Source organism: Myxine glutinosa, chromosome 12 (assembly GCF_964187855.1).
Source record: "Myxine glutinosa chromosome 12, kmMyxGlut1.1, whole genome shotgun sequence".
In the NCBI taxonomy this organism is placed as follows: domain Eukaryota; kingdom Metazoa; phylum Chordata; class Myxini; order Myxiniformes; family Myxinidae; genus Myxine; species Myxine glutinosa.
In genome coordinates, this window is record NC_136272.1 from 8,543,080 (window position 1) to 8,565,700 (window position 22,621).

The window sequence follows — 22,621 nt, forward strand, 5'->3', positions numbered from 1 at the left end:
TTGAGGTTGTGGTGATTTGTTGTTAACAACACAAATTTAATTACTGGTGTTTAAACGTGCGGCTGTTATTAATAATATTGCTTTACATCGGTTGATTATAACACCTCAGTGTTCAGGCCTCGAGCGAAGTATGTTCTTATACCCTGCCTGGGATTTTCCCGGGAGTGATCGAGTAATGTTTTGTGATTGTGATGCAGGAATTAGTTGAACACATATTTCATTGAATTTCCCCAGGCAACGCCAGGTACTTCAGCTAGTATATACATACATGTTTCAATATCTCTGTCTCTCTCCCCAGGTGGTTCGAGATCACATGCGTGTCGAGTGCAAGTGCCACGGCCTCTCCGGCTCTTGTGCCATGCGCACTTGCTGGAAAAAGATGCCCCCCTTCCGTAAGGTCGGAGATCACTTAAAACTTTGCTTCGACGGTGCCTTCAAGGTTTCTGCCAGCAACGACGGTCGTACCTTGGCGCCGGTGGGACACAACATCAAACCGTACGGCCGCTACGATCTACTCTACTCGGCCGAGTCACCCGACTTCTGCCTCGAAAACCGTCGGCTCGGGAGCCTTGGGACTCGTGGAAGGGCTTGCAACGCCACGTCCCCCGGTACCGGAGGTTGCCAGCTGCTGTGTTGCGCACGGGGCGCCCGCTCCGAAGTCACGGTGGTCCGAGAGACTTGCCAGTGTCGCTTCCAGTGGTGCTGCAAGGTGCATTGCAATCAGTGTGTGGTGCGACGTGAGTCGAGCGTGTGTCTCTAGGTTGGAACTCTGTGGACCTTTCTCGCCTTCACGGGGTCTTGGCCACAGTAATGCGTCTCGTATGAAACTCGTATGGAAGTCCGTTTCAAGGACTCATCATCTGGACAACATTTCCTTTCTCTTTGCGTCGACCTGGATGTCAATTTCAGCCCGTCATGTGACTGAAGATCATTGCCATCAGACAAAATATCTGATTGTGTCTGCTGTGATCATTAAAAAAAAATTTTTTGTTTGTCATTTGACGACTTTTTAAGGAGATCCGTTTCCATGTGCTCCTATGTTGCATACTTTGGGTCAAGTATACTGAGTACCATTGTCTACTAATGCACTAACACAGTAAGTAGGCCATGTCGTGTACAAGTACCTTGATTTACCATTATTGTACTGTCTATCTGTGACGTTTTACTCGGTGATTGACATTACAAGATGTGGTTTTAAATGCATTTTAAGGCCTTTCACTCATTTAGGAGATATCCTGTCGAGCAGTAACTCAACAAACATGTGAATGATGTTTCTCATCATGTTTACGGACATCATTCAAAGCACGTTCTCATGGCATCCCATAAACGTCTCGTCCCCCTGACCCTGTCATAACCTTCACATTTATCTTCTCTAATTCTCGAGCCATCCACATTAGTGTCTTTTGGTGTTCCCCACTCTATGTACAAATGAACCACTCCTTGTGCTTTTCTGGAGTCTTTACCTCCAGGCCTCGGACCCGTCGCATTCCCAGACTCAGCACTTGCTCAAATCCCGAGCGTTCTTGCATTCTACATATACGAGTACCCACCATCGCATTCCACTCTCCTTAAAAACCCACCTTCTCCGAAATCCCCTGCAGCTTCTCTGGACCTTCCGCTCCCCGAGACTCGGATCTATGCCAGATCCCAGTCTTCCCCCAGATCACGTGATCCTCTTTACCTCTGCACGTTCTTCAAGACCCCACGACCCCACCCCAGACTCATCCTCACATTTCACGCTCCCTTGGATTCCACACTTCGGCATTTCCATATATCGCACCTTTAAACCATCATTGAACCCCTCACCTATACTATACCCTATACCCCCACAAACCATGCACACACATTCCTTTCCTTCATTTTGCTTACCATTTAAAACACTCTCACATTATTTGAACTTGTATAATAACCCATGGCATAAAAAGCTGTAACGGTATAAAGTGAGGTGGCGGCATTGATGCTCCTTCTGGGAAAGTTGGGGTAGGATGTCTCTCTTTCTCCCCAGTATAACGACGTCGGTTCTGATTAAACGTCCAGCATCCTGAACGTCCTCACCAGAGGGCTTTGTGGGTGACGTTACTCCCATCTTGCCCTGCTATTTGACACACACATCGCCTTTTACATCGATAAACAAATCATGTCTGACTGTAATGTACATAGTTTAATCGCTTAAATTATTACGGATTATATCCCACGTTGTGTTGAACCAAAACCTGGTAAATATGAGCTTTTTCCTTTCGAGCTGGTTGGTGTATTTTTGTATGGCACACTGAGGATATTCCCAAATACAATTGATACAAATTATATAAACATTCCCATCCGAACAACTTGTATGATTTTCATTAAATAGATTTGGCCAACTTGTGTTGTGTAGTATGTTATTGTATGGTGTGTTTTTATTACACCACGTCCCACCCGTGCGTAGCAAGACCCAGGAGGCCAGAAGCAAACAGGCAATGCAGATAGGGCGAATACTAAAGCATGAAACCAATAAATTCCACATTCCTGTAGCACCCTCAGTAGCACGTCAGACATGGACAGCAAGTTCGTGAAGGACTTCCATGAAAAACGTACTCGTTCGCAAACAAACGGGTACGTTCACGTACAGAAACATCGATCGTGGGACCGTAGCGAATCTGCATATGGCGTTCCGCGAAGATCACGTTCAGAAAGCAGAAACCATCACGGCATGTCGTCATTTACACTCACGGACGTATATAAAAAAAACCTGGACCCGCAATGCGCCTGCTTGGCTGAAGTCAGAGCGAGTCGGTCGGCGGCCATGTTTGTGTGACACTCGCTTGTAAACAAACCAACGTGATAACGTGGATGCATAGGTCAGGGAAGCATATTTTATTGTGGCCAACATCCTACCACTACAACATACTACATACTACTACTACAACATGCTACTATTACTACTACATACTACTATGACAACTTGGCACTACAACTAATACTACTACCACTATATACTACTACTACCACTTCATACTACCACAACATACTACTACTACCTACATACATACTACCTACATACTTACTACCTATAAACATACTACCTACAAACATACTACCTACAAACACACTACCTACACACATACCACCTACATACATACCACCTACATACATACCACCTACATACATACTACCTACATACATACCACCTACATACATAATACCTACATACATACCACCTACATACATACTACCTACATACATACCACCTACATACAAAATACCTACATACAAAATACCTACATACATACATACTACCTACATACATACTACCTACATACATAATACCTACATACCACTAATACTAATACCACTATGTAATACTACTTATATACATGCTACATAATACTTACTACATACATACTTACTACCTACATACATACTACCTACATACATACTACCTACATACATACTACCTACATACATACTACCGACATACATACTACCTACATACATACTACCTACATACATACTACCTACATACATACCACCTACATACATACTACCTACATACATACCACCTACATACATACCACCTACATACATACTACCTACATACATACCACCTACATACATAATACCTACATACATACCACCTACATACATACTACCTACATACATACCACCTACATACATACCACCTACATACATACTACCTACATACATACCACCTACATACATACCACCTACATACATACTACCTACATACATACCACCTACATACATACTACCTACATACATACCACCTACATACATACTACCTACATACATACCACCTACATACAAAATACCTACATACATACCACCTACATACATACTACCTACATACATACTACCTACATACATAATACCTACATACATACTACCTACATACTTACTACCTATAAACATACTACCTACAAACACACTACCTACACACATACCACCTACATACATAATACCTACATACATAATACCTACATACATACCACCTACTTACATACTACCTACATACATACGACCTACATACATAATACCTACATACCACTAATACTAATACCACTACATAATACTACTTATATACTTGTGACATAATACTTACTACCTACATACATACTACCTACAACATACTTACTACCTACATACATAATACCTACATACATACCACCTACATACATACTACCTACATACATACTACCTACATACATAATACCTACATACATACTACCTACATACATAATACCTACATACATACCACCTACATACATAATACCTACATACATACCACCTACATACATACTACCTACATACATACTACCTTACGGATTCGTAACTTCCGTTATTGGGGTTTTCACCCACTTGACGTAGTTCTGATCGTATTGTTACGTGGTCCTCCCGGTAACTACCTGGTCTTGGTGACCCCCGGACCGTGGGAGGGACCCCGCCAGAAAGATATATGGTTTATACGCTTTCGTAACGCAATCAATATGAATTCCGGTCAAGAAGAAACCCCACACCAAGGATCCGGAATAATCAATAATATATTCACTGAGCAATCAACAACCATCAACAATGCACAATCAATATTACAACCATGTGAACTCATCTACACAAACTCTAAGATGGCCATCTTAATCTTATACATTCCTCACGTGAGCCCCACTCCTGACTCCCTCCGTGGTCAATGTCTCTCCTCTCCGCACACGGGCGGTTGAACGAGCCCCGGGCGGACGTGCTCTAAACGTGCCGTCTCGGACAGGGGCCGCGGCTGCAGCGCACCTCCTTGCCAAGCCACGGGGCAAACCCAGCGCGGCGTCCAACGTGCGCGAGGCCCCAAGTGCGACTCTTACGCGTCCTTGTAGATGGGCAAAAACCCAGCGCGGCTTCCGACGCGAGCGAGGCCCAACGTGCGGACCCGTACGCGTCTTTGTAGACGGGGCAAAACCCAGCGCGGCTTCCGACGCGAGCGAGGCCCAACGTGCGGACCCGTACGCGTCTTTGTAGACGGGGCAAACTGTCCCGGACGCTTGGTTTCGTGCACGAACTCACAGTGACTGGACGTGTCCAAAGGTATTTTCCCGCCCAGGTAACTCCTCTCCGCACACGTTTCGCAACGGCGCGTTTTCCGCGCAGCGTAAGGTCGATTCCACCTTCTCGTCGTCGCGGGGCGAGGAAGAAGAAGCACCGTCCTTTTCTCTCCTCGTGTCTTTTCTTCTTCCGTTTCCGGCCACTTCCGTTTCCGGCCACTGGTTCCGAAGGGCTCCTGACCCTCCCATCACAACAACCCTTAATATAATACACACGGATAAGCAACCTGAATGGTAATTTACATACATTCACCTAAATATGTAACAGTATGTACTATTATTATCTTCAAAAGGTTTATTATTCAGGAATGGTTATCTAAAGTTAAAAAGGCTAACTTTAAATGATACAGGAAACCGAACCGAAAGAGGTGAAGTTGAAGAGGCGGCGCGAGCAAAGTCGGGGAAGAAGCTGGTTGCTTTGCTGTCTGAACGAATGTTGTCGAGCAAGAGTCACATACCTTGGGGTTCCTGGGAAAAAGGAATTCCTGCTTTAAAGTTGGTATCGCGGTGACGGATCATCCTGCGTGTCAGGTTTGGCGTTAGATTCCGAAGAATCATCGCTAGGTCATGACGACTCGAGAACCACGAGCCGTCGGCCATTTTGACTCGTGCGCTTCGCGCGTCGAGCAAACTTTCCTTGCTTCGTCATCGTCAACCGTTTCCACCGCTTTCAGACATATCTGTGGTGTGTGTGGGCACCGAGACTTTTGACGATTAATGTGCGGCTCGCCGACCGTGAACAGTGAAAGTTCATACCTGGAAGGTGCCTTTGGATTTCCCCATCGCGGCGAGTGCGCCTTTGTGCTGCTGTAACCACGTGACCTTCTTTTCTCCGCTTTGGGCCGCGTGCGCCTTTGTGCCGTTTTGGGCGGCGTGTCTGGGCTTGACCTCTGAACGACATTCTGGTTTCGATTTGACATCGTTCCGTTGATCACTGGATGGGATCCACTCTGAGCTCGAAGACGGAATATAGAGACATTGGGGAAGTACTGTGAGTTTGGGTTAAAGGACGAGATTAGGTGGTGCCATCTTTAAAATAGTGATTGTAGGGCGAATTGTTATTATTATTTGTGTCGTGATTCCAGTGTGATTTATAATATATTATATTGTTTGTTCATAACCCTTGGTGTGGTTTCATTATTGATTTGATTGATTTCAACCAAGGATAACATATATTTCTGCCGGGGACCTTCTCGGGGTTCGGAGGTTTACCGAGACCAGAGGATAGGGGAGGACTCCGTAACAATACTTTCTACCTTCAAACTACATACTACCTTCATACTACATACTACCTTCATATTACATACTACCTTAATACTTACTACCTTAATACTTACTACCTTAATACTTACTACCTTAATACTTACTATCTACATACTTACTACCTTCAAACTACATACTACCTTCATACTACATACTACCTTCATACTACATACTACCTTAATACTTACTATCTACATACTTACTACCTTCATGCTACCTTCATACTACATACACAAAATATGTCAAAGTACGTTGAACACCTGATGAACAAACTGACTCGTTTCAAGTTTCACGGGGCGGCGGGAGTGTCACACCAACATCGCCGCCAGACTGCTTCCGGTGACTTCATTAGCTTGCGTGGGAGCAATAGACGCATTGCGGGTCCAGGTTTTTTATATACGTCCGTGCTTGAACTCGATAATCTCTTTTTTTCATTCCAAACAACACAACTCCAATCACAAATTAATCACAAAATAAACTTTTAACAACATTGTTAATGTTTCCTTCATTGTAAAAACTACCAAGTCAACAGTTAAAAGGATTTTGAGCCGATAGGTGTTACGGCCTTGGCAAGATTGATGGAGACAGCGATCTGTTGGCTTATACACCGTCCAAATAGCTATATGGAATTCTCTCATGTAGAGATTAAACCCACGTCGTTTGAACTTTGGCCGAGGTCATTATTTACTTTTAATGATGTTTATATACGAATCAAAAAGAAGATATTTGGTTTTGGGTCATCCTTTCCGCATATCTCGTGGGAGTGTGAGTTGGAGAGACGGCCGTGATGGTGGGGAGGGGGTTGGCGTTCTCTCAAGCAGGGATTCAACTCATGTCCTTATAAAAGGTGTTTGTCCGAGGTCACCGAGTCCGATCGGTGCAGCCGTTTGTGCGGCACCCGGGAAAATAACGTTATGCAGGAGTCCAAACCTGAAAATGCTGGAGGCCAAAGCTGAAATTGGAAAAACAATATAGCCTATTTTACTCTTGGGGATCCCAGGATTACCGACCAAAATATCGTTGGATCGGTTCAGCCATTTCTGCGGTACCTTCGAACGGATGGACAGACAGACAGTCAGACAGACGGACGGACGGACATTTGGTGAATGATAGTAAGATAATTGTGACGTCATAGGTCACGTGGTATGGCAGCCATCCTGGAATAAACGTAAATAATTAAAATATATATTTATCGGAAACTGCTGAATGGAAAAATTTGAAACTTGGCACATTCTCAAGTACTCCCAATAGGGAACAAAAGCATGATAATGATGACATCATAGATGAAGTGGTATACCAGCCAAAAATGTTTTTTTATCGAATTCCTTATCCTAAAAATCTGAAATTGCATGCACATGATCTATGTATGACCCATTTGTATTGAAATATTAAATTTATGACGTCATCGGTCACAAGGTTTGGCAGCCATATTGGATTTAACCTAAAACCTTAAAAAAACACTTTCTCCCAAACCACCAAATCGATTGACTCGAAACGTTACGTATGTCATTGACTAAGCATGGCGACTAAAAGTTGATCATGAAAACATGATTGGTCACATGGTGTGGCAGCCATATTGGATTTAACAAAAATATTAAATAATTATATCTCTGAAACCACTTACCACTTACCACTTATTGACGCGAAATTTTACAAATATGATCTAACACCATTGTTGCATGTAGTTTGAAAATGATGACAACTCCTAACCCAATGCTATACATCAGCAAAATAAATGTTTTTTGTGGGTAATTTCAGTTTTTCCTTGATTTTTCAAGGCTGACTAGTGTGAAAATACAGAAGTTATCCACCTCCTCTTCGGTAAGAGATCTCGGTACAAGGACCAAGCTGTTGAATATTTTTCAGAATTTTGTTCCAAGTTCTCTTTTCAGGATCGTCACCGAACCCCGGATTGTCTCCAGTTGTAGTTCATTTGTGGTAATATTCCCGGGGATAGTTTTTTTTTTAATCTCAGTGAGATTCTTCTTCATCATTCCTGTTGCTCCAATTATCACCGGTACAATTTCGACGCTCTTCAGCTTCCAAGACCTCTTGACCTCATTTTTGAGGTCCTGGTATTTGTTCATTTTCTTGATTTCTGCGTTGTTTAGGCCAAAATCGCTGGGTACCGATATCTCAATCAGCAATGCTGTCTTTTCCTTTTTGTTCCTGAGTACAATGTCCGGACGCAATGCTTTGTTTTCTATGTACACACTCGATGGAATCATCAGGTCGTACGTGAGCATGACGTCCTCATTTTCAACGACTGCCATTGGTTCGTGTTTCCATGAGTTTTCTGGATCTGGGATGTTAAATTTTTTGCAGATTTGCCAATGAGTCACTTTGCCGATTGACCCGAAATTTTAGCAATTTGCATATTTGTTAAAATAAAGAAAAAATATTGGATCACTGAATTGGTTCAACAATCAATAGCTAGAAGAGAATTGTTTTTTGTTTGTTTTTTTTAGATCAAAAGGTCAAAGTTCAAGTTTGCATAAAATTGTTAATTTTCATCCGATTGACCTGAAATGTAAAGATCACTAAAATTGACCAATGTAAAAATTAAAATTAATTAATCACTAATTAATTGAATTAGTTCATTAATTAAATTATTATTTATTAATTATTCATTAAATTATCATCAGTTAATTAAATGAGTTAATTGATTGAATTAAAATGTAAAGATCACTAAAATGTAAAGATTGACCTAAAGATATTTGCATATTGGATCACTAAATTGGTTCACTCATGAAAAGATAGAAGCTGATTATTTTCATTTTATTTTATTTTAATATCAAAAGGTCAAAGGTCAAGTGCTTCATTTCCCAGGGCACCCTGGGTACCAGCAACAATAGCACCGCCTTTCTCATCACTCTCAGCGGGATATTTCCCAAGGAGGGATTTCCTCCTCCCCGTAGATGCCCACTATGGTTTTTTGTCAGTGTTCTATCATATTAAATGCTGAGTGTCAAGCAAGTAAGCAGCACGAACCATTTTTAAAAGTCTTTGGTATGACACGGCGGGGTTTCAATTTGAACCACCGACCTCCCGCTCTCCCAGACTCCCAGACTCAGAGGGGATGCTCTAACCATTACATACACAAGTCTGGCCAAAGGATGAATAATTCCTAGATCTTCCCTTGTGTTTGTTCATATCGACAAAAAATAAATTTGTCAATTCAGAATTCCAAATATTTGTCTGCAGGGAAGACACATAAATAGTTGTCTGTATGACAGACATGTAGCAAACTGTATACCGGGTGGATGGGACGTCCTGTTACTTCCCTCGGATTTCATAGATTTATATAACTAGTACACCCACTCCCTACGGGAGTTGTGGGAAGGGTCATGTGGTTATCATCTTTGGAGTATATAGATTACAGTAGATCTAGGCTCTTGTCCGTTAGTCTGTGATGGACGTGATTAGCATATATACACAAAGAATTAAGTTAAGCACCCCCCCCGTTTTTTTACAACCTCGCACATTACAAGTTTGTTGTCGTCAAAACAGTGTAATATACCCATGATATTGCTATATTTTCTGGAGAAGTGATATTATGGTCACATAAAAACATAACAATCATGCCGTTTTCAATATTTTATTCTGAATAATTTAAGGTGAAATTTTTTGGGAATTTTAGGCATATTTTCACCTCAATTTAAGTATGGAGCTATAGGTCCATCACGGACAGTGTGGATGACGTTTATGTTTTCTAACGTACAGACATTGTTCTGAGAAGACCTCTAGCGATCTTTGCGTCAATAACGTGTGTAGGACCCACGTGATCGGATCACTGACTCAACCAATCACTTTTTTTCACTTTGATCACTCAATTTCATCAATGGATAATTGCTAATGTCATACCAATCATTATTTGATCTCACATACCTTAGAATATATGCCAATGTATACATATACACAAAGAATATATATTAGGGGGTGCTTACCTTAATTCGTTGTGTAGGGGTGCTTAACTTAATTCTTTGTGTATATAATGCCTCAAGAATGTCAAGATTCCTCCAGATTTCTTTCAGTTTCATAATAAACAACAGTATAGCGACTGTTTAAAAAGTTAATCATATGTGTTTGTGGTTTATAATATTTTTTTACTCTCACCAGAGGAGAGGGCATTGCATTTGAGTCCGTTTGTTTGTTTGTCTGTTTGTTACTTGCCGGAATAGATTCCGGCAAGTATGTTGGTTGGTTGGTTTGTCTGTCTGCTTGTCTGTTTGTGCGCAGTACTATGTCTACATCGTTGCCCATGGCATCGCCATACTTTACACACATATTTGCCTTGCCCTGGAATAGACTGTGCCCAATTTTTAACTCTCTAGGCCCAAGGTCAAGCTCAAGGTCACCCAAAACTATGGTCACCCAATCATTTGCGCCTCCAAATTGAAGCCTCGCCCTCAGGGCGGGTACCGTTGCTAGTAATATTTAATGGCGATACAACAATTTTTACCGCTTTGCTTTGAAGAACGGGAATGAAAAGGAAGGAGCATGTTAATATGTCTGGTTGAAGGCTTTGGGTGGTGAGGGGGCTTGAAGCCAGATTTTAATCTTACAGCCGCCATATTGGTGCTCACCGTCTCTGCGATGCGACGCGAAAGACGCCTCAGAGCTGTCACATTCACAATCGCTATGTCGTATGTACTCCCGATACGTGTTTCCTTCATTGTAAAAACTACCAAGTCAACAGTTAAAAGGATTTTGAGCCGATAGGTGTTACGGCCTTGGCAAGATCGATGGAGACAGCGATCTGTTGGCTTATACACCGCCCAAATAGCTATATGGAATTCTCTCATGAAGAGATTAAACCCACGTCGTTTGAACTTTGGCCGAGGTCATTATTTACTTTTAAAGATCCAAAATGGCCGATAAAAAAAAAAGTACATTCCGGCAAGTCCTCGGTGTCTGACCGATTTTTTGTTTGTCTGTTTGTTTGTTTGTCTGTTTGTTTGTTTATCTGTTTGTTTGTCCGCACAGAATAAATATGATTTTCTCTGTAACCGTTGGTCCCATTAACAGGAAATTTTCACCGTAGGTGAAACTCCACCTGTATAATTTTGTAATGGTAATTATGGCATCATAGGTCACGTCGTACAGGCACCATCTTGGAAAAACCAAAAAACTTTGCACCTCTATATCACTGAAAGCACTCAATATAAAAAATTGAGACATGGCTCATTGAAAAGAACTCTCCGTGGGGAATAAAATATGTTAATGATGATGTTATAGGTCCCTCCATTATGACGTCATAATTCGACAAGTACAAAACTTCATCCGATCAAGATGAAATTTCTTGAGCATAATCTAGTAATGAATTGGTGGAGAAAAAAAAATTAATGATGACGTCATCGGTCACATGGTTCGGCCGCTATATTTGTTTTAACACAAAAGCCGTAAAAAACACTAAAAACATGTCCTGGCGAGGGTCTGCAATCTCTTATTGCTCTTTGTAGTTTTCTTTGTGGAAGACTTGCCCCACGACCGGAGTTATTCATGGACATTTACACAGTGTTTGTGGAAGAAGGAAAAACTCCATGGGGAGGGAGGATATTATTTGTTTTAATTTTGTTTTGTAATAATATTAATATTATGCCATTATCATTATTGTTGTTATTACTTTTGTTATTAGAAGCGGTCTTGGGAAAACGCCACGATTAGCTGTCTTAACACAGATATACACCTCAACGCAGATTTCGCCAAAGGCAGAAATCCCCCTTGGGGAGGGGGGCAAATGAAGTCGCCACAACCTCCATCATGTGACACTTAGTCCTCCTGTGAAGTTTGTTTGAGATTGTATAAGTAACGACCAAATGTATCATGATCAGACAGACAGACACCAAATTGTATATCTTAGTGTGTGATGATGATTTCAATGAAGTTTCATCATCTTGTGAGAAAATGATGTAACCTCACATTCTATAAGACATTGTCCTTGTGCTTGTTTCCCTCATGTGGCACTGAGATAATTTCTCTCTTACTGTGTTCTTCATTGAACTCTGATTTGAAACTTTTTTTTCTCACCTGTTCGGTTGGCTACAGGTTGGCATGCACTGAGAGTTCTCCTCCGAACAGAAGGCAGGGAAGTCATGGGAAAATGGTACATATTGGCTGTACCGATTGAAGGTACACGTTCAGCACGGCCAATCGGTACATTCGTACCATGGAAATGGCCGTTATGGTAAATCGGTACTGTAAAGGTAATGCATGCGTGAACGACGTTCATTTGCCCCGATGTCGCACCAACCTGTGCACGCGCTGGTGATGAGTGCAGGTGAATGGAACGGATCCGCTCTGCGTGTTGGTGGTGACTGCTCGGGGGTCTTGCCACCCAGAACCACCAACGTTTGAAAATGTCGACAAGACACGTTGTTTTAAACCGCTGACCTTTACCTACCCAATAAAATCGCATTCTCTCCAGCCACCTACAAAGATTGTTTTCAGATGTCTTCAGACTTCTTGGCTGGATTCCAGGCCTCCAGGACCTCATCTCGAGGTCCTGCACATCCTCACCGCACACAAATGTTTTGACGGTGACGAAAAGGTTTTAAAGATTTTTATATATAATAATATTCCAAACCAAAATATCCAACATTTACTTTTCCTCTCATTCACAATAGCATTTTTGGGATAAAGTCCCCATTGCTGTCCATGTAAAGGACCAGGAGATGTTGTACAACAGGAACCCGAACGACATGCGGAACTCCCATTGCTGGTGGTTTTGGGGTCATGGTGCCGTTCATGACCGTGGGTTTTGCAGTTACAGGGTTGTTCATGGTGGTGCATTTTGGAGTTAGTGCACCATACAAATGGTTGGGCATTTTGGAGTTAGGGCGCCGTACAAATGGTTGGGCATTTTGGAGTTAGGGCGCCGTACAAATGGTTGGGCATTTTGGAGTTAGGGCACCATACAAATAATTGGGCATTTTGGAGTTAGGGCACCAAACTAATGGTTGGACATTTTGGAGTTAGGGCACCATAAAAATGGTTGGGCATTTTGGAGTTAGGGCACAATACAAATAATTGGGCATTTTGGAGTTCGGGCAGCATACAAATGTTTGGGCATTTTGGGGTTGTGGCACCAATTCAAATGGTTGGGCATTTTAGAGTTAGGGCACCATACAAATGGTTGGGCATTATGGAGTTGGGGCACCATACAAATGGTTGGGCATTTTGGAGTTAGGGCACCATACAAATAATTGGGCATTTTTGGAGTTAGGGCACCATACAAATGGTTGGGCATTTTGGGGTTGTGGCACCAATTCAAATAGTTGGGCATTTTAGAGTTAGGGCACCATACAAATGGTTGGGCATTTTGGAGTTAGGGTACCATACAAATGGTTGGGCATTATGGAGTTAGGGTACCATACAAATGGTTGGGCATTTTGGAGTTAGGGTACCATACAAATGGTTGGGCATTTTGGAGTTGGGGCACCATACAAATGGTTGGCCATTTTGGAGTTAGAGTACCATACAAATGGTTGGCCATTTTGGAGTTAGGGCACCATACAAATAATTGGGCATTTTGGGGTTGTGGCACCATACAAATGGTTGGACATTTTGGAGTTAGGACACCATACAAATGGTTGGGCATTATGGAGTTGGGGCACTATACAAATGGTTGGGCATTACGGAGTTGGGGCACTATACAAATGGTTTGGCATTATGGAGTAGGGGCACCATACAAATGATTGGGCATTTTGAGGTTGTGGCACCATGCAAATGGTTGGCCATTTTGGAGTTAGGGCACCATACAAATAATTGGGCATTTTGAGGTTGTGGCACCATACAAATGGTTGGACATTTTGGAGTTAGGGCACCATACAAATGGTTGGGCATTACGGAGTTGGGGCACTATACAAATGGTTTGGCATTATGGAGTAGGGGCACCATACAAATGATTGGGCATTTTGAGGTTGTGGCACCATACAAATGGTTGGCCATTTTGGAGTTAGGGCACCATACAAATAATTGGGCATTTTGAGGTTGTGGCACCATACAAATGGTTGGACATTTTGGAGTTAGGGCACCATACAAATGGTTGGGCATTACGGAGTTGGGGCACTATACAAATGGTTTGGCATTATGGAGTAGGGGCACCATACAAATGATTGGGCATTTTGAGGTTGTGGCACCATACAAATGGTTGGCCATTTTGGAGTTAGGGCACCATACCAATGTTTGGGCATTTTGTGGTTAGGGCACCATTAAAGCTGGTGGATTTGAGGATTTGGACACTTTTGATGGTGGTGGGTTTTTGGGTTGACGGTGCATTAATGGATATGAGTTTTAAGGGTTAAGGCACCGTCAATGGTTGTGAGTTTTGGGGGTCAGTCTCCATGAATGGCCATGGGTTTTGGGGTTAGGGCGCTATAAATTCTGATGGGTTTGGGTATTATGGTGTCGTACTTTTAATTTTGGGGAGTGTTGGGGTTAAGATGTTATTTTAACTTTCACTTTTCTCTGAAAAGACCGTCTGGAAAACCCTCCCGTCTACTTTCTCAACAATCCTCTTGAAGAAGTTCTGACACTCAAACTTTTGGGTCTCAGTATCTGCCATGATCTTTCCTGGGAAAACCACATTTCCAAGATGGCCTCCAAAGCCAGTCGCCGACTGGGCATCCTCCGTCGTGCGAAGTCCTTCCTTGGCACACCTGAGCTCCTCACCACATACAAGGCTTTCATCCGCAGCTCAATGGAATACTGTTCTCCCCTCTGGGCTGGTGCTCCTGCCTCACACGTAGCTCGTCTTCACGCTGTTGAAACCAAAGCTTTCAGAATCATTGGAATCTCCTGCGATGAAGCTAACCCCGAGGGCCTTTCACTCACTCACCGCAGGCAGGTTGGTGGTTTTTCTGTCTTCTACCGACTCCTCTCCGGCCTTGCTCCCCCAGCTCTGTCTGTGCTCTGTCCAGCAAATATTCCTACAGGTCGCACAAGGTCTGCCAGCAAACCTCATGGTTAAACTGCCAAAATCTAGGCTCTCTGCTCACCTTCACTCCTTCATTCCTCTTTTCTCCCACATCTGGAACAAACTCCCTCACTCTCTTCAATCCCACTCCTCCCTCCAGGTCTTTAAAACAGCTGTTCACCACCATCTCTTGTCTTCCCCCATCCAAAACCTTGATCTTTTCTACCCCCGTTAATACACCTCAAATCCGCCTCTTTAAATCCCCAACTTCTTTCACGAAATTCCTAGAAGTAAAATTCCTAGAAGTGTTCATTTGCTTTATACCGTGTACCCCTTCCTCCTCCCCCAGCCCTACCCCTTCCACAGATCTCCCGATGTCCCTGTTCTCTTCTGTTGTGCTTGTGTGCTTCCCTCTCTCTCCCCCTGTTGTCTCCCGCTCCCTTCATTGCATGTTTTATGTGTCTGTGCATGTTTTCATGTTCAATGTGATCGCCTCGATTCTGTGTACAAAAAAACAAACAAAAAAAAAAGGCCGGTACATTGTGGTGAGGGAGCATTGAGCTACAATGTTATTCATAGGAGTGGGTTTTGGGGTCGGGATGCCATTCGTGGAGATTTATTTGGGGTTTAATGTACTATCGATGGTGGTGGATTTTGGGGTGAGATCGCACAGATCGCCTTGGGCTCGTGTACCTGTCCCAGCGTGCTTAGTCATGCGTGGTACGCCAGGTAAGGTCTGCGGCCTGTGCAATCCCTCAACGTGGTCCATGCACAGAATATCAGCTGCTCATCAGCAATGACAAATAGTGTGTGTGTGTGTGTGTGTGTGTGTGTGTGTGTGTGTGTGTTCGTGTGTGTTTTAACTCGATTTACCTTGCTGTATCATATATTCATGTTTATTTATTGATTGCCCTCAGAACCTTTTATTGAAACGAAAGATTTTATCATCTCAACGAAACAATTCCCCAATGAATGACTCGTGCACTCATTCCCATGATTTATATCCATGTTCATGAACAGATAAACACCTCTGGACCCTTCATCGCCCCCACCCTTGTTGGACCCCCAAAGAACGAGAGAACCTGACGGTGGGATTTTCCTGCTCGAGTCCCAGATGAATTCCGTGAGAAAGCCGGAGGGTCGTGGGACCAGGAACCTAGAGAGGGAACCCTATCTGGTGAGCACACCGAGCCTCGTCCGCTACATTTGATGGATGATGTGAGCGATGGTCCGCGAGACAGAAAAATGCAACAAAAATGGAGAAAATTGTTTAATGAAGTTCAGTTGTTGGAGGGGCGAGGGAGACCTGCTGGATGTGATCTTGTTTTCAATGGGATATGAATTGCGATGGTGATGTCATGTTTACGGAGGTAGAGATGGTGTGGAGTAGTTTGGTTGCTGTAGGCCGAGCGATGCTGCAAATTAAGGTCGGGCCAGCCAGTAATGAAGACCTGATGCACTTATCTTTCCAAGGTTATGGGGGCTACCGGAGCAGAATTATTTGGAAAATAAATACACTAGGTTGTTTGCTATTGCCATCCCAATCACAAGGGTCAGGGCAGAAATTTGGATGGATCTTGGACACACAATCTTGGACACCTGTATTGTTATAAAAAAAAAAACTAGTACACTAGTTTCCTCATAGAGTGGCAGGAAGCATCATTCCTCTCTGGGGTATATAGATTACAGTAGATCTAGGGTCGGCCCTCAATAACATCAGGGGTGTGCTCAGTTACCAAGTTTCTTGTAGAGCGCTCGCCAAGTGGTTTAAGCATTCAAGTAAGCAGGGACGTCGATGCGTGGGGGACCTATCCTCCCCCCCCCCCCCACACGTTTTTGACGAGGGGGGCTATTCCCCCACAACCCCCTCCCACTCTCTACCCGAATATCATCATCATACTAAAATACGCAAATTGGTGTCTGTCTGTCTGACGATTTTTGACCGCTATACATTCGGTCGTTACTTATCCAATTTCAACCAAACTTGGCAGGAGGACGAAGGGTCACATTATGAAGGTTGTGGTGAATTCATTTGCCCCCCTCCACAAGGGGGTTTTCTCCACCAAGGGTTATCCCCCATCAATGGGGTTGTGTGTTGAGGTGTATATCCGTGTTAAGCTAGCTTTATCGTGGTGTTTTTCCAGGAACGCTTCTAATACCAAAACTCATGATAATAGCATAATATTAATGTTATTACAAAACAATATTAATACTAATAATATCCGACCTCCACAAGGGCTTTTACTCCTTGAATAAACGCCGTGTTAACGTTTATAAATCGCTTATCGTGGGAGCACCTTCACCAGAGTATAAATATTATAAGCCACAAACATGTATTATTACCTTTTTAAACAGTCGCTAATGCTGTTAAACACTAACCTGAAATAAATTTGGAGGAATCCGGACATTGGTCTATGCTTATTACGTCAACAAACACACCTGATCGTAGATCTACTGTAGTCTATATACCCCACAAGGCTTAATAATAATAACTAGCCGAAACCCATGGAACATCCACGGAAGGGAGGATGTGGTGTATGGATAGAGTGTACCATTATGGATGGCATAGGGGATTTGCTTGTCCGAGTAAGAGTTAAGAAGAAAGATGAGAATGAAGAGTGCGTATATGAACAACGTATTTATTGCAATCTACTTAAATGACAACGCAACGATATACTTTTGAAAAATGAATGGATTCGTAATAGGCATCGGCATAGCACCACTCTGGCCACACTGGCGCAGTGGTATGTGTCAATGGAAAGGAACAGCAGTAGAACCATAGACTTTTAAAAAAATGAACGGATTCGTAAATCGACTGGAATTAGCCCCATTGGAAGGCTTGCTTTCGCCTTCGCCTGTCCAATCAGCGGATGGCTTGCGGATGCCGAATCAGTGGATGCCTTCACCCAGCAGACGCCAATATGATGGCGTCGTATCGGCAGTTAATCGGATGCTTTTGGGCCCCAAAGTCGACTAATTCAGATTTTTCGAGTATGGCTGTACGTGATAACCAAAGAGCGCGGTTGGAAGAAATTATGGTAAACCCACCTGATGAGGTTAGCGTACACCGCGATCGACGACACCGGCACAAATGCATGCTCAGGATTGTCCACTCAGCAGACGGCTTGCTGTCGCGTTCGACTGTCCAATCAGCGGACGGCTTGCTTCGCCTTCACCCAGCAGACGCCAATAAGATGGCGTCGTATCGGCAGTTAATAATCGGATGCTTTTGGGCCCCAACGTCGGCTAATTCAGATTTTTCGAGTATGGCTGTACGTGATAAACAAAGAGCGCGGTTCGTAGATCGTAAATCCATTAGTGCCGTGGGCATCGGGTTACTGGGTGCGGCGTAAAAGGGATAACAAAGTCGATTCCTTACGCTATTATTATATAGACTAGCCGAAACCCGTGGAACATCCACGGAAGGGGGGATGTGGTGTATGGATAGAGTGTACCATTATGGATGGCATAGGGGAGCGCTCATGGGATCTTCTTCTTCCGTTAAGCTCCAATTTTTTCTCTTTAAGTTAAGTCCAATCAGTCCTCTCTGCTCGAAGTGCTCAGGCCATACCTTCCCGCTCTCATACTTTTATTGCCGTTCGGTGTAGAAAGGGATTGACATATCGTTAGTGTGTTTCAGCTCATTATCTTTAAGCTTCCTTACGTCTCGCCACCTGCTACACCTCTCTGAGTTACGAGGATTTATGCAACGCACCCCGAGTATCGCAACGTCACTCCATTTAACTTTATTAAAATGACGATAAAGACGTTTCCTTATATATCCTAATTTAAAATGTTCAAGGGAATAAAAAGACCTTTTGGTTCACACCACCCATGTTCACACCACTCGACTGTCCAATCAGCGGACGGCTCGCTTCGCCTTCGCCCAGCAGACGCCAATACGATGGCGTCGTAAGATGGCGTCGTATCGGCAGTTAATCGGATGCTTTTGGGCCCCAACGTCGGCTAATTCAGATTTTTCGAGTATGGCTGTACGTGATAAACAAAGAGCGCGGTTCGTAGATCGTAAATGCATTAGTGCCGTGGGCATCGGGTCACTGGGTGCGGCGTAAAAGGGATAACAAAGTCGAGTCCTTACGCTATTATTATATAGATAACACGACCCTTCCTCTCGCTAACATGGAGTTCTTCAGGTTGATTTTTCCAAAGCCGCTTCTCATTAGAAAAGTAACAGGAAAGAGCAATCAAAGATTGCAAACCCTCGCGAGGATGTATTTTCAGTGGTTTTTAAGGCTTTGGTGTTAAAATAAATATGGCGGCCCAACCACGTGACCGATGACGTCATTTTTTTTCTCCCCTAATTTATTCCTAGATTATGCTCAAGAAATTTAATCTTGATAGGATGAAGTTTTGTACTGGTCGAATTATGACGTCATAATGGAGGCACCTATGATATCGTCATTAACATATTTTATTCCGTATGGAGAGTTCTTTACAATGAGCCATGTCTCATTTTTTTTTTTTTCTATTCAGCACTTTCAGAGATAGAGGTGCAAAGTTTTTCGGGTTTTCAAAGATGGTGCCTGTAGCACGTGACCTATGACTTCACAATTATCATTAAAAATTCTACAGGTGGAGTTTCAACTATGGTGAAAATTTCCTGTCAATCGGACCAACGATTGCCGAGAAAATCATATTTATTCTGTGCAGACAAATAGACAGACAGACAAAGAGACAAATGAAAAATCACTCATAGAGTGAAACTTGGCAAAACAGAACAAAGTAGAATGGCACTCAGTAGAGCATCCTTTTGACCTCACAAATAATAGGTGGTTGAATTCAGTGACCTGATATGTTAGTCGGATTCAAATTGAAAGTCAATCGGATGAAAATTGAGGATTTTAGAAACTTGAAAAAATGTTGTTGACCTTTGGCCTATGTTGAACTTTTGGCCGATGTTGATCTCAAAAATAGTTTGTGGTTGAATTCAGTAAGCTGACATGAAAATCCCATTCAAATTCCAAGTCAATCGGATGAAAATTGAGGACTTTAGAAATTTGAAATGGTTGTTGACCTTTGGCCATTGTTGCCCATTGTTTTTTTTTGTTTGTTTTTTTGTATACAGAATCGAGGCTCGTGAAAGAGCTAACATTTATTTCACAAACAAATCAAACAGACAAACAAAATATATAAAAAGAGGGAGCGGAAGACAAGATGGGGAGAGAAAGGGAAGCACACAAACACAACATTTGAGAGCAGGGACATCGGGAGATGTGTGGGAGGGAGAGGGCTTGGGGGGAGGAGGCGTGGGGAGGGGGGGCAGGGGTGATGTATAAAACACAGTGGCACCAAGGACTTCCAGGACAGAAGTTGGTATTTCAAAAAAGTGGATTTGGGGTGAAATTAGCGGGGGTAGAAAAGATCAAGGTTTTGGATGGGGGAAGATAAGAGATGGTGGTGAACAGATGTTTTAAAGACCTGGAGGGAGGAGTGGGATTGAAGAGAGTGAGGGAGTTTATTCCAGAGGCGGGAGAAAAGAGGAATGAAAGAGTGAAGGTGAATAGAGAGTCTTGTTTTGGAAGTTTAACCATAAGAGGGTTGCAGGCAGATCTTGTGCGACCTGTAGGAATATTTGGGGGACAGAGCCCAGAGAGAGCTGGGGGGGCAAGGCCAGAGAGGAGTCGGTAGAAGACGGAAAGACCACCAACCTGCCTGCGGTGAGTGAGTAAAGGCCTTTGGAGTTAGCTTCATCGCGGGAGATTCCAATGATTCTGTTTCGGAGAGACATCGTAAGAGTGTGAGATTTGTCAGGATTGAAAGACATGTTCCACTTGTTTGACCAGTCTGTGATTTTGTCCAGGTCTGCAGAGAGTGAGGAGGCTGCAGACTGCCGATCTGAGGGATGAGGAATGGAGCGGCAGAGAGTGGAGTCATCAGCAAAGAGATAGAGGATTTTCCAGAGGGTCGGAGAGATCATTGATGAAGACCAGAAAAAGCACAGAGCCCAGAACACTGCCTTGGGGAACTCCAGCCTGAACAGGAAGAGGAGATGAGAGAAACCCATTCAGGGCCACACGTTGACTACGACTAGAGAGGAAGTCCGCAAGCCATGCGTGGAGATTTTCATGGATACCATAGGAGGAGAGTTTGGTGAGCAGAGTAGGGTGCCAGACCGTATCGAAGGCAGGTGATATGTCAAGGAAGACAGCTCTGATTTCCTGTTTGGCATTGAGGACCTCCATTCATTGTTGAGATAGCAGAAGCAGCATGTCCAGAGTAGAATGACCTTGTCTGAATCTAAATTGATGATCAGAGATCAAGCCATTGGAGAAGAGGAAGGATTTGATGTCAGAAGCGATGATTGATTCCATGACCTTGCTGATTATTGGGAACAGGCTGATTGGTCTGTAGTTGCAAGGATCTGTTTTTACACCTTTTTTGTGTGAAGCGGTGATGTTTGCTGATTTCCAAGAAGATGGCAGATGACCTTGAGCAAAAGAGAAGGTGAAGAGAACACAGAGAGGGTGAGATAGAGCAGCAGAGCAGGATATTAGGACATGTGGGCTGATGCCGTCTGGTCCAGTTGCAGAATCAGAGTCGAGGTTTGACAGAAACTTCTCCACCTTGTCAGGAGAGAAGGACACAGAGTCCAGGAGCAGCTGGGTTTGACTGGGAAAGGTGGGTACAGAGAGAAACGGGGTTGGCACACAAGATTTTGAGGCAAACACAGAGTTGAGACAGTTCTTTGTCCTTCTGCACCCCCATTTTGTTAACGTTTTTGATCGATTCTTTGTCCTTCTACACCCCCATTTTGTTACCGTTTTTGATCACTTCTTTGTCCTTCTGCACCCCCATTTTGTTACCGTTTTTGATCGCTTCTTTGTCCTTCTACACCCCCATTTTGTTACCGTTTTGATCGCTTCTTTGTCCTTCTACACCTCCATTTTGTTACCGTTTTTGATCGCTTCTTTGTCCTTCTACACCCCCATTTTGTTACCGTTTTGATCGCTTCTTTGTCCTTCTACACCCCCATTTTGTTACCATTTTAATCGCTTCTTTGTCCTTCTGCACCCCCATTTTGTTACAATTTTTGATCGCTTCTTTGTCCTTCTACACCCCCATTTTATTGCCGTTTTTGATCGCTTCTTTGTCCTTCTACACCCCCATTTTGTTACCGTTTTTGATCGCTTCTTTGTCCTTCTGCACCCCCATTTTGTTACCGTTTTTGATCGCTTCTTTGTCATTCTACACACCCATTTTGTTACCGTTTTTGATCGCTTCTTTGTCCTTCTACACCCCCATTTTGTTACCGTTTTTGATCGTTTCTTTGTCCTTCTACACCCCCATTTTGTTACCGTTTTGATCACTTCTTTGTCCTTCTGCACCCACATTTTGT

At 43.2% G+C, this 22,621-nt stretch overlaps 1 protein-coding gene across 4 annotated transcripts in view; it reads left to right on the forward strand.

Moving 5' to 3' along the window:
- LOC137438254 (protein Wnt-6-like) overlaps nt 1–2,360 on the forward strand; it is a 47,731-nt gene extending 45,371 nt beyond the window's left edge. For all 4 annotated transcript variants that reach the window (XM_068133354.2, XM_068133353.2, XM_078766443.1 and 1 more), the window contains one exon: nt 299–2,360. In XM_068133354.2, coding sequence (XP_067989455.1) covers nt 299–760 — 462 coding nt within the window. In that variant the 3' untranslated portion in view covers nt 761–2,360. The remainder of the gene's footprint in view (nt 1–298) is intronic.
- The last annotated feature ends 20,261 nt before the right edge of the window (nt 2,361–22,621 follow it).